Source organism: Pteropus medius, unplaced genomic scaffold, assembly GCF_902729225.1.
Source record: "Pteropus medius unplaced genomic scaffold, Ma_sr-lr_union100, whole genome shotgun sequence".
In the NCBI taxonomy this organism is placed as follows: domain Eukaryota; kingdom Metazoa; phylum Chordata; class Mammalia; order Chiroptera; family Pteropodidae; genus Pteropus; species Pteropus medius.
The window spans coordinates 3,943,425-3,956,799 of NW_024349800.1; the positions used below are offsets into that span (position 1 = coordinate 3,943,425).

Consider the following 13,375-nt stretch of genomic DNA (forward strand, 5'->3'; position numbering starts at 1 on the left):
AGGAAGGATCCAACTGGAGAATAGACGATGATGTCCAGGCAGAAGAGGCATCTTGAAGTCACTTAGAGAAGGGAAGAATTATAAATTCTAAAAGCAGAGTTAAAACAGCTAATATTAAGAAATAGACCATGATAACTGCTTCCTCCTTAAATTTTAGTTCTCATTCTGCTAGTGTTCTCAGGAGTACTTGGATGAGTAACAGTTTGTGTATCAGTTTCCTCACTTACAATAAGGGGATTGAACCATAAGGAAATCTTTTTTAGCTCTAATAATTCAATGATTTTTATTCAAATATACTCAGTATAACCAAGGAGTAAAAAGATGGCTAATTTTTATATCAAATTTTTAATCAGAGTAATTACTTTTTGTACATTTTATAAATATTCTCTGGTATCTAACATATCCGGCTACCATTGTTAGAAACATTTTTGGTCACATTCTTTTGAGATTTAGTTCTACTTTGACCCTTAAAAGAACATTTCTCATACTTCGTATTGGTTGATGTGTGTAGCAGTGTATGTAAATCCAAAATTGAGTAGTCCAGACTAATAACTGACATTCTCCAGACTTGGCATTCCAAGCCCACTTGTTTTAAGTAATGGAACCATTCTTAGAATGCCGAATGTATAATATCCAAGGAGTTTCTTGGATAAGAAATGTCCAATAAATACATGAAAAGATGCTCAACATCATTAGCTGTCAGGGAAATGCCAGTCAAAGCCACTATGAGATACCACTTTATACCCGCTAAGATGGCTGCAATCAAGAAGAGAGACAATAAGTGTTGATGAAAATGTGGAGAAATTGGAACCCTCATACCCTCTTGGTGGGACTGTAAAATGGTGCGGCCACTTTGCAAAACAGTCTGGCAGTTCATTAAAAAGTTAAACACAGTTACCATATAGCTCAGCAACTCCCCTAGGTGTATAACCAAGAGAAATAAAAACATGTGCATACAAAAACTTGTATACCAATGTTCCTCACAGCATTGTTTATTCATAATAGCCCCAAATTAGGGACAATCCAGAGGTCCATCATCTGGTGAATGGATCAGTAAAATGTGGGTGTTGCATTGGAAAATAGTGCAATATTATTTGGCAATGAAAAGGATAGAGCCACTGATACATGCTACAACATGGATGAGCCCTACTGAGTGAATATTGCCAGTTACAAAAGGCCATATATTATAGGATTTCATTTATAAGAAATGTCCAGAATTTAAAAATCCATAGTCAGAAAGTAGATTTAATGAGAGTGGATTGGGAGTGGGGATGGGAGCTTGAGGGAAATGAGGAGTGACCGCTTATGGGTAAGGGTTTCTTTTTTAGGTGATGAAATGTTCTTAGGTTGTAATGGTTGCACAACTGCGAATATACTAAAACCGTTGAATTACATACTTTAAATGGGTGAATTGTAAGGTGTGTGAATTATATCTCATAAAGCTATTTTATAAAAAAACATGTGGCCCTGATACACAAAGTTGGGACTCTCTATGCTTCCTCCTTTCCTTGTCTCTCTGGCTCCCTGAGGGTAGTGTTGATTTTCTGTCTGTGACAGGCTGTCAGAGCATGTTAGCTTGTTTGTAGGAATGAACTTTGAGTAAATATGATAATGATTTCTTTCATTTTTAATTGTGCCTCAGTTTTCAAAGCCTAATTCTCTGCTCACCTCATTTAACTTTTTATATTATGGATAGGCAGTAAATATTGGGAGAAGGGCTGAGGGAGGAAGGAAGTATGGAAGGAACCCACCCGCCAAATGCTTCCCTTGAGGGGTTTTCTGGGAGGTGAGAAAAAGTCAAAATGTCATCTGTAGCCATGGAGACATCTGATGGAGTGGTTAGGGGAAGATGAGAGTGCTTTGCTATCTATCTATCGTTGTAAGCTGAAGCAGTTGTTTGGAAGATCTAACCCCAAGCCTGTATCTGAAGTTTAAAAATTTCCTTCTTTACCACAGGATTTTATTTTTTTCCAGTACTTTTTATTTGAAAATTCTCAAACATATAGAAAAGTTTAAAGTATCATGAATACCCTGTATACCTTCCATCTGAATTGAATAATTAACATTTTGTCACACCTAATTTATCTCTTGCTCTCTCACCACACACACATTCTCTCTGTATCTCTCATGTTTGTACACACATGCACACACAACACATCACATATACATGTATTTTCTCTTTTCTTGAACCATTATGTAAGTTCCATATACAAAGACACTTCAACCTGAAATTTTTGGCATAAAACTGCTAAGAATACAGACATTCTTCTATGTAAACAGAATACCATTGTCATCACATAATAATAATAATAATTCCATAATACCACCTAAAATCCAGTACATATTCAGATTTTCCCAATAGTCCACAGAATCTTAAAGGCACCTTTAAACCATTGTTTGCTTTTTCCTCATGTGTAACTTTATATTTACAAAGTTTTTTTTTTTTTAAATAACAACTAAGCATCAGTTATTTGGTATATAAACTTGAGTATATCTGTGAAGCTGTTGATACCTTCATCTCTAGAAGGAGAAGACTCAGTTATCCTATTAGGCAGAGTGCCTCCAAGGTCCTGCTGTTCCAGGCAGGCCTCTTTCAGGTGAGGTTATCTCCAGGGAATCAACTGGGCATCCTGGTCTGATTAAGGCAGCTCTCATAGCCAATCAACCCTGAGCAGTGGCTCTTGCCCACCCTTCCCCAGGGGTCCCAAGTGGCTAATGTTTTTGAGGAGGCAGGAATGGTACTGTGAAGGCTATTTTCGATATTTTGAAGAGCCCAACAGAAATAAAATATTTATGGCAGGAGATTACATTGACCCAGTAAACCATCAAGTCGTTGTCTTTTAATTTTTTTTTTTTTTCCTAATTCTGTTGTCTCCGAGTGGAATGGAATACTGGTTAGCTCAGCCCAGTCAGAAGCTCTGATTGGCAGTTATGGGTTCCTTTGAATTATAAAAACAATAAGATAAAGTAGTGCATATTGTTGGGTAGGAGTGGTTTTTCAAAATGTAGTCCGTGAGGAAGCGGGAACGAGGAAGCAGAGAGCCACCAGCCCTGACTTCCTGACTGCGTCAGTGGAGGGTCCTGGGGAAGTATTCTTGCAGTTTGCCCTATGACCATTATTCTAGAGGTTGTATTTTTACAGCTGACCCTTCTCACTTGCAAACATAACAGCTGCCATGTGTTGAACTTGGGGGATTTCCATGTTTTGATACTGTAAAATTAAATTGATTTCTTGGTTCTGAAATCTTAGTGTTGATCCATCTTGCTTCTCAATTAGCTATGGGAGAGTAGGGAAGGAAGGGAATATGAAATATTCTAAGGTGTATACTTTTTAAAATTAAGTATTGCTCATGTTTAATCATGGCTTCTATCAGTCAACAATACTTACTGAGACCTTTGCCAAGTTCATGATGGTATAGGGATTCAAAGCAGTACAAGCACGCCATCAAGAGACTGACATAGGGGTAGGACAGAAAAGTAACTGAGACTGCAGAGCTGTGGATGTGCACACAGAGCCAAACACATGGTACAGTAAGTCCTGCAGGATTTCAGGAGCATCAGATGCAGAGAGTTGGATTTTGAGCTGGGCCTTAAAGGTTGAAACTCCAAGTGTTGGAGAGGAGAATGATAGAAGGCATTCCAGAATGGCCTGTGGCATGGGAACACCCAAGATCTCTGATGAAAAGTACCAGGAGAGGCATATCAACCAATATTGATTACATTATCTGCAATTTCCACAGAACTTTTTGTACCTGGCCTTTTGATGCCCACAACAACCTTATTCCTCCATTTACCAGATGAGGCTGTCAAGGCTCAGAGAAGTGAATTGATATTGCTAAGTTGACTGAATGTTGTTAAATTTAGTGGTTCCTAGTGCTTATCTACATCTTGAGGATTATAGTACACTTCATAAACTTGGAAGTAGAAAGGAAAATGTATGCAAAGTGATATGGAGGAGTTCTGCTTTATAGAGAATATTGAAGAGTTTGATTAGATTAAGCAATTTCAAAATGCAGTTTGCTTTTTTGTCTGTTTCCTTATAATTGCGTTCTTAGATAGCACGATTATTTTCACTGTACCGTCCCGAGGCCTGGTTAGCCAATATCACTGTGCATTCTTACTCTTACTGTCTTTAAGAATAGACTGGTTTCTAATAAAATCTGTGAAAATTAGGTTTTTACTCATTCATGATTCCATCTTTAGATTAAGAATGGGAGACAAGGCAAATAGGAAGCAACTTCTTTCTGGCCTTTACTTTTATCTAAATTGTAAAGGGAAATTGAGAGCTTGCCCCCACTTGCTTTTATTCAGCTATCTGGTGAAAAAAAAAATTCAGTGGTAAACTAGAAATATTTATAGCTCATTATTGGAGACCAAATCATTAAGTTTCTTATTATAAATATAGTATATTGCTTTGGGTTGGTTTATTTTTAATTTTGCTACTAAATGAAGGCCTTCGTGTTTATCTTAATCTTCCTTGGAAAAGGCCATACCTAATTCTGCTTAGCATTTTATTAAAGGAAAGAAACTTGGCTTCTAAAAAGATTTTTGAAATATTTTATTTTCATATAGATATGTATAACATGTTATTCTTTCTCTAACTTAAAGCTCATCATCGAATTGATTTTAAAGCACCAATTCAGTATCAACTTTTAGAGAGAACTATTTTGAATTTCTATACCCAAATACTGATTGGTTTATTTATATTTTGTTCCCTTCTTCCTCTGTTTCTTTCAACAATGACTTGTGGAAATAAAACTTTATCCTTCAATACCATGAAAGCTAGGTTGAAATAATATTAAGCCTAGCTCCACTTAGCCCTTAGCAGCATGGACCTAAAAACAGTTATGCTCATGGAAGGGGCATAGGATTTGGGTTCTGAGGAGTAGGGATTTGCTCCTGGTCCTGCCACTAGTTGTATCACTTCCTCTTGCCTGGGCTTCATCTGTAAAATGGGATAATACCTGACCCCACAGTGTTTGCGTTATAATGTGCTTTGAAATCTTTAGAAGTGTAATACAAAAATTAGTTCTTGTAGCTAAATACAAATGAACCAAGTGGAAAACTGTCATAGCTTTTTTTAAAATAAAATTTTCCTGATATACTATAGGCCTTTGAACATAAACTTTAAACAATCATTGAATTAAACTTTAAACAATCATTAACCATTAAAATGTTAATTCGTATTAAATGGATAATGTTTGAGAATCAAAGAGATTAGCAACAGGTGATTTTGTGGTAGAAGAACCTATAAAAAAACTATTTGATCCCAGTCAAGGTGTAAGAATACACATTAACTTTCAAATCTGGGTAAGACTTCCTAATGTGAAACAATTGGAACTTCTTGGTTAAATCATGATTTTCAAAAGGACAACCGAGCATGGCTTTTTCTCTTGTGTGTCTCCACGTGTTCAATTCAGCTGTGCATACTTCTGCTGCTGCATCCTATTGCACCTCCAGCCTTTGATAAGCTGATCTTTCTGCTGGTCAAACTCTGTTTCCTTCCCCGAGAGACCTGCCTGGTATTCCTGCTGGTCCTTCTAACTCATTTACCTCCTTTGAGAAATGATTTCTCACTCACTGCCTCCTACTGAGGCTGAGGTGCGGATGAGATTCTGTAAATGAAAGTCTGAAAGCACCAGGCACATTTGGAGCAGGTTGTATCATTACCTATAAGAAGAGGAATAACTTATTGCAAACAATGCTTTAGGAAAATAAATATGGGAAAGATCAAGAAAATAACCATCCTGCTATTTTTAAATCTTATTGTTTCCAAATGAGCTATTACATATGCATATGCAGAAGAAAACATAAAACAATATGTACAATTATCATTTAATTATTAAGAATAATTATCATATAAACACCCAGGTCAAAAAATATAACATTGCCGTTCACTCTTCTCATATTTGGCTCCCTGATCATAGCCCTAGAGGTAACTGCCCTACCAACTCTTCTGATAGTTATTTTTCTGCTTTTCTGTACAGTTTTAGTCTGGCATATGGATCACTAAAAAATATAATTCAGTTTGCCTGACTTTGAACTTTTATAAATAGATCTCTACTCTATGTAATCTTTTGTGTCTTCCTTCTTTTGCTCAAAATTGTAAAAGTTACCCATATCGTTGTATGTGGCTGACATTTGTTCCTTTTCATTGTTGTATAGTATTCCACAGCTTAGACATATTGCAGTTTATTCATTCTACTGTAGACGGATATTTATAGCCTAGTTTTAGACTATAATAAAAAGTGCAGATTAGAGCATTCTTGTATATCTCTCCTGGGATATATGTGCAACATTTCCGTAAGTCAATGTTTTTCAACCTTTTTCCATGATCACTTCTCCTAGGGAGAAAAGTTACTTTTAAACTTTAAAATTCAAATTAAATTAAGCCCAAAGAGTAAGATTTCGTCGGGTAGGATTGATCTTTGGAGGGCCACAAATCTTTGTAATATCCAAGGTTTATTCACCCACCAAAAAACAATATTTGCTCCGTTGTGGGAGTCATACTGCCCCCATTGAGAATACAGGCTCTAGATTATAAACCTAATTCCAGAATTGTTGGGTCATAGAAAATGTAAAATTTTGACATTATTAGATTGTGATAAACTTCTTTCCAAAGCAACTTTACCAATGTAAGCGATTACTAGCAGTATGTGGGGGTTTCTGTGGCTATGTATCCTAGCCAAAATCTTGGTTACTATCTCGTTTAAATTTTTTTTGCTAATCCATTGAGTGTATAACAATATCTCATTATGCTTTTAACATGCATTTTCCTGATTATCAGTGAGGTTAGACAGCTTATGTTTATTATTTACATTCCTCTTTCCTGTGGTTTTTCTACTTCAAATCTAAAAATTTTTGTACGTTCCACTTACATAGCCCCTGCTAGGAGCAAACACAATAGAATAACTTAGTTATTCACTTGAAAAACAGGATGGAAACCAAAGATCTGTGTTCTAATCTCAGATGAGCTGTTAAACTTGGTGAGAGTCCTATACCTCTGGTCCTCAGTGTCCTCATTTACTAAGTACAGATAGTGACTGGGTTAGAACAGTGGTTCTCAACCTGGCTGCCTATTAGAATTGTCTGGGATGTTTTTTTAAAGTACTGATGTTTAGACCACATCTCCACCAGAAAGTTTGATTCAATTGGATTAGAGACCTCTATATTTTTTCCAACTTTATAGTCTACGATAATGATTGAATAAGTCCTTAACACCTAGATTCCATGGTTTTGATCATCCTCCATTTGTGTACCCTAAATTAAGTGTGCCAGACAGCTATTTTCTATTTTTGTAAATGATTTATAAAAAGGAGGAAGCGCCTTAATTTAGTCCACAGAAGAAACATGGTGTCAGCATTAAAAATATTTTTCTGTAGCTGATATACTTTCAGCACTAGTAGGGTTTTCTTTCCTTAACAGCTGTCAGGACAAAACACACATTCAATGACAATATTAAGAAATTATAAATGAGCCTTAGAAAAAATGAGGCACATGGCAGGTCATGGTGTCTCAGTCCAGCACAAGCACGAGAAGGCTGAATTCATGAGTTCCTGACATTTGACTTCCAATTGTAAAATTCTATCCCATTGCCAAAGACCCTACTTGCAATTACTTGCAATTCCAGTCAGAGAAGGAGTGCTCTGGCCTGGGACCATGACACAGTTAAGGTGAATCAACTGTGCTCCAGGAAGAGTTGGTCAGAACCACTGCTCTCCTGGACTAGGCCATGGTCGGTGCTTATTGGGACCAGGGAGGGGTACTGTGAGAGGGCATTATATACCATTCTGTCTGCCTCTGTATATCTTTAAAAGTCTCCATAAAGAAAAGTTTTTAAAAAACTACTCTTCTGATATTGGGTCAGCAATGTTTTCTAGTACCCACCTGCCACTCAAGTGATCAATACCTGACACTTGTGTGACATTTGTATTTTTCAGAGTGTGTTTACTTGCATTTATTCAGTTGATCATCATAGCAATCATTTTCAATGAAAAGCCATTTGTAGCCATCTACACCCTGGTTGTGATAGCAAAAACCAAAATTTCAAACTGGCTTTAACATAAACAAGAAATTTGTAACTAGGCCATGGAATCCTGGCCCCAAGGATTATAGATCGGAAGGGGTTCAATGTCACAGTCGTCTTGGTCTTCATTGTTCATCTATGTTCTCTCTTTGTTGATGTCATTCTTATACTGTAAATAGGTTCCCCCCACACCCACCCACACACACACATAGCAAAATACATGGCCTCAGCCAGTTCCAAAATCTCATTCTTCCTTTAAGAGCATCTTCCCCACTGGCTCCAAAAGGAAAACCCCTGGCACAGACTGTGGTTGACCAGGCCTGAGTCACATGCCTTCTCTGGATCACTTGTAGTAGACAGGGATGAGCTGTTGTGATTGGCTAGCTTGGGCCACAGGCAGGGTGTGGTGATTAGGAGCCTCCTTCAGAACCCTGTGGTTGGGTTGAGAGGTGGTGCAGTCCCCCTCAAAGGAGGAGGGGCTGATGTGAGGGGTGGGGTGCTGGGCATATATGTAGAAGCTCATTCTAAGTCCAGCCTAATCTTAATTCTACTCTTGTGTTTGTCCCTCCTAAACAGTTCTTTTCTATGCACAATTTCAAACTAAGGACTTTACTGCAAATCTTGAAATTCTAGTCCCCAGATCTGCCCCCAAGCTTGACTTACTCTGCTTTCTGAATTTACCCCATCTTCTCACCTAACCACAAATACCATAAGAAAACTCTTTATATTCATTGAGTCCTTTAGCAAACTAGCTGCTCAGACTCCCTCACCCCACCCCGAAGAAAGAGAGTATTCTCTGATATTGGAGCACAGGGCTTCTCCCTTTCTTCACAGGACACAAATGTCTCATTCTCATTAAGAGTAGACTTTTAAGCTCCCACACACCATCATGAGGCCACACCTCTTAGGGTGGGGAAGGGGAGTGTTCTGGCTGCCTTTGCTGCCCAAGTATGCACTGGGGAGCTAGGGACAGGAGGCCAGTGTGAGGCTTCATCTTTCAGCCCAGATGGTGATGGTCAGTAACAGTGTGACTGCCTTAGGACATGTGCCTTTAGTCTCCTCTGCAGTCTAAAAAATTACTTGCTATGCTATCTGTAATTAGGAACATAAACTACACAGTACAGGCTTTGCACAAATGAACAATTGTGGGGTATTATGAGCCTCTGTGGATTATTTGAAGAAAAGGAGAGGGGGAAAGCTGGTTGCTGTTGAACAAATTGCTACCAGATGTAGATTTCAATAAACACAACACTGTTGTTCCCTTGCCCGAAGGTGCTATGAATTTCTTGAGGCAACAGAGCAATCAGTAAACTGGCGACTGTTTCAACATGAGCCTCCTGGTGTTCCCTGGTCTGGATATTTATCCACAAAATGCAAGGCAGACCCTGGATGGGGGTGGAAGGCTCTCTTCCCTACCTGACATTTTACAGTAGAGTAATACTTTAAAATGTAGCAACCATATCCCATGGCAACTAAAAGAAGCAGGAACTGTGGTTAGAATGTTGCAAAAGAAGGCATCACTGAGAGGCGCTTTAAGAGAAAACAGATCAGTGGTTTTTCTAACAGATGCTAATTCTGCTAGCCATAGGACAAAACCTGCCTCAGTCAATGAATGAGAGCTGGCTTGTGCCACATGATGAAGAAAGCCCACTTTCCTTCCCCCATTAAACTTACAGATGAGAGGAAGAGGTGCATTAAAGCATTACAAATAAATAATGAATGACCTTCATTCAGTGTCCTGTAAAGTCGTCCTGTGTGAACTTACAACGTGGGAGCTGCTTTTCTGCCTTCACCAACTACTGCCACGGGCTGGCCGACACATGAGCCTGAGAATTTGAGACGGAAAGGTCCCAGAGCCATCATGCTACTTTGCTATACCTTGAAGGAAATGGAAAGGAGAGATTGAGATTAGTTTAATTCCCCTCCTCCAAGGAGCCTTCATTCCCTGTAGCACTCAGTTCTCCCCTCTGCACCTTCCAAGGAGGGATAGAGAATATGATTGATTTTAGTTTAGTATACCAACAAACTTCCCATGTTCCATAGAATACAGTGATTCTAGATATAGTGATTTCCCTAACCTGTCTCTTGATTATGACTTTAGTAAAAAGCGAAGTACCAAATGGGTGGTTGGTTTAAATTTAACACAGATATGAATATATCACTAACCATATGGTTTTCTAATCCTCTCTTCTCAGTTAAATGTTCAGCTTCTTGAGGGCAAGGACCACCTTTTCCCCTTTAAATTCTCATTAACTAACAGGTACTTTGCACATAAGGACTCAGAAGACTATATGTTGATTGAATGGCTAAAAAAAGATTTTTTCAAGAAAAACACATCAGCTACTGAGACAACATTTTTGTTTTGAATTGTATGTAAGAGTTTAGGGGCATAGGAACTAGTTGGAAGTCCTGGAGTTGAAGTATATTAACAGCATCAGATTTTTATTTGGCCCTCAATTGACATTCCTTTGACTTGACTCGAATTCTGGGGTGGGGGTGCTCTCTATCTCACAGGGTGTCTTTGGACAATGATGGTATGATTAACCTCTGAGAGCTTGCTATATACTAGATGTCATACTAATCTTTTATTTAATCTTCACAACCACTTTATTTCACAGATAAGGAAATCGGGGTACATAGAGGCTAAGTAAGTTGCTCAAGGTCACATGGCTAATAAGTGTTGGCACCAAGTAGTTGGCTGCAGAGACTGTGTTCTTAATTACTTTGTAGTGCCCCTCTATAGCTAGTTGAATCCTCTTCTGAACGACAGACCTTCACATATTTGGCCATGGTTTTGACATTCCCCAAACCTCTCTTCTCTAGATTTGTGCTTTGGATGATCATCATGGTCCATGGATCCTACCTCTTCAGGTCAGAAACTCAGTATATAGACTCTCAGGGACTACCTTCTAACAGCCCAAATCATAGCAGATTGTTATATAGACTAGGCCATTTAATTTGTCGTGTCGGTCACTCCCTATATGTACATGGAGAGATAGTTGGTAATCAGATTTCATAATCGCCTCATAGCACTGTGATACCTCCGGTACTGAAGGGATCTGCTTTCCAGTGAGATCATCCTGCTAATTTCTGGAGAGCAGCAGAGACATCAACAAATTCTTGCACGAATTCTGTGCTCCCTCTTTTCAAACTCCATGTAGGCCCTGCTACCATCTATGAACAATCTTTTAAAATTTCTTTTAAATTTAAAATCTTTTAAATTTTAGCTTTTGTAGTTAAAATGTATCTCCTGAGATCACTTCTTTGTCACTTTGATTGAAGCTGGAAATTCCCAGTCTCAACTGCTTTTCTACAGTCTCTTCAAATGACTAACTTCCACACATGGTTGATGTTCTCCAGGGCATGTCAGTTTTTACTAATCCCATTCTTGACGGCTAACCTTATTTTAAAGATATGCTGAGACCTCAGTACAGCCCCCCGGTATGTACTTAGTATTCCTTTTATCTTAATGGGAAAAGATAAATTGACTACATTTAAAAACAACCCAAAACTTCTGAGTCTTTATCAAGGACGGTGTCTTTTGAAAAAGGCAGGTCAGGTGGAAGTGCTTGATCAAATAGGAGTAGACATTTGTGGGCCTGATCAGCCCATGAGACAGAACACTGGGTAGCATCTTCCCAGTTGAAGTGAACTCAAAGGGAAATGATGGGCCTCTTGGCCTGACTGTCCCATCGGTACAAAAGACCTCTGCCAGTGAATATGAATGTGGCTGCTGTGTCCAAGAAAAACCCTGGGAGTTCTGCACTCAGCAAATATTTATTGTTGGACTGTGAGTACCCAGAAGGCAGGCATTGGATTTTACTCATGTCTATGATTCCAACACCTGACATGAGAACTGGCATATACAGAAAATACAATAAATGCTTGCTTGTTTTTAATGAATGAGATTCCATTTATATGAAATATCTAGAACAGGCAAATCTATAGAGACATAAAGTACATTAGTGGTTTCCAGGGGCTGGGGATGTGGGGGGTGGGGGAGGGTTAGGGGTCTAGAGAGTTGGAAGAAAATAGAGAGTGACTGCTAATGGTATTTCTTTGGGGGATGATGAAAATATTCTGGAATTAGATAGTAACGATAGTTGTACAACTCCGAATATACTAAAAACCACTGAAATGCACTCTTGAAATGAGTAAATTCTATGGTATATGATTATATCAATAAATTCATTTTCAGAATAGAGTAGGTGAAACTCATAAAAAAGCCCACTAGTCATCAAGCAAAGGATATGGTAGGGAAAGGCCTACAGGCATTCTGAAAAGCAATTCATCTATGCTAATCTGACCTAGAATCCTTTGGAGTTAGCCCTTGAGGAATGGAGAACAAGTTAACTAGCTCATTTACATAGGCTTGAGATCCGTTATAAAGACCATTTAAAAAGTTGAATCACTTTAGGGATTGAGAATTTGTTAGAATTGGGGACTGAGGTTTACAGAATAAGGTAGAAGAAATAAACACATTTCTAGAACACAAATTAGTGTTCAGACCCATTCTCTTTAGTATTTTTTATGCACAGTAATACTTCAAGTTACCAACAGTGTTCCACAGTACATCAACATGCACTAAGCACCTACTGTGTGTCAATTGCCAACCCAAGAGAGAACCAGTTCTTGTCTGCTGGAAGTGCATGGTCTCCTGAGCTTCAGCAAACAGTGCCAGTCCAGTGGGGAACAGGCCAACTTGCTTCTAAACCGAACGTTATGTTAAAATCCAGAAGGGATAGTAGAAGTGAATAACCCTTTCTTACCAAGCATGGTGTATCTATAGCTCTGTCCGCAAGAGAGCCACACTGAAATTGGAAGATTCGTTGTACAGTGAAAGGAAGAGTGGCCGTTTTGATGTTGGCAGCGCCGAGAGTTCTCTGGATTCCTAGGGGCGGAGAACAGACGGAGTCATGGGCCTTTTCTTGCATGTGTCCTGAGCACTAAACGTCCTTGAAGTGTGGAAAGTCCTGACCATAAGCTTTATTAATTTTTTTTCCCATCTAGAAAGAAGCCAAGAAATTTCAGAGTAATCTAGAATCATCTTCATAAAAGATAATACCAAAAAACTTGGATAAAAGATATGCTTGTTAAAAAGAATATTTCCCAGTCTTGGCTGGCCGTTTGAGCCAACAAAAGCTAAATCTCAGTATTTAATGAGTGAGAGAGAACAGCTAGAAAAGGGTGGAGAAGTAGGCAGAAAGAGGCTATTTAAAAAACCCTAAAGTGCTGCAGCTGTTTTGGCTAATTTTTCTCATTTCAGTGATGTTCCAAGCTCTTTGTCTTCTATGTGGGGTGAATTCATTTGGCTCCCTCATGAGTCATCCTGCCCACAAATAATCTCTC

At 38.6% G+C, this 13,375-nt stretch overlaps 1 protein-coding gene and 1 long non-coding RNA gene across 7 annotated transcripts in view; one reads left to right on the forward strand and one right to left on the reverse strand.

Annotated features, from left to right (window-relative positions):
• The window catches only part of ATG7 (autophagy related 7), a 220,410-nt gene that overhangs the window by 126,063 nt on the left and 80,972 nt on the right, over positions 1 to 13,375 (forward strand). The window contains exon 19 of one of the 6 annotated variants that reach the window (XM_039886740.1): positions 12,816 to 13,129. The exons of the other annotated variants lie outside the window; for them this stretch is intronic. Within the exon in view, the coding sequence (XP_039742674.1) occupies positions 12,816 to 12,866 (51 nt within the window). The 3' untranslated portion in view covers positions 12,867 to 13,129. Of the gene's footprint in view, positions 1 to 12,815; positions 13,130 to 13,375 lie in introns of those variants that run through there. 6 annotated transcript variants of the gene reach the window in all.
• Positions 1,702 to 12,926, reverse strand: LOC120621467 (uncharacterized). The gene is made up of 3 exons (XR_005658161.1): positions 12,796 to 12,926; positions 9,792 to 9,904; positions 1,702 to 5,670 (listed from the first exon to the last, which is right to left on the reverse strand). It is a non-coding gene; the product is annotated as an uncharacterized LOC120621467 (long non-coding RNA).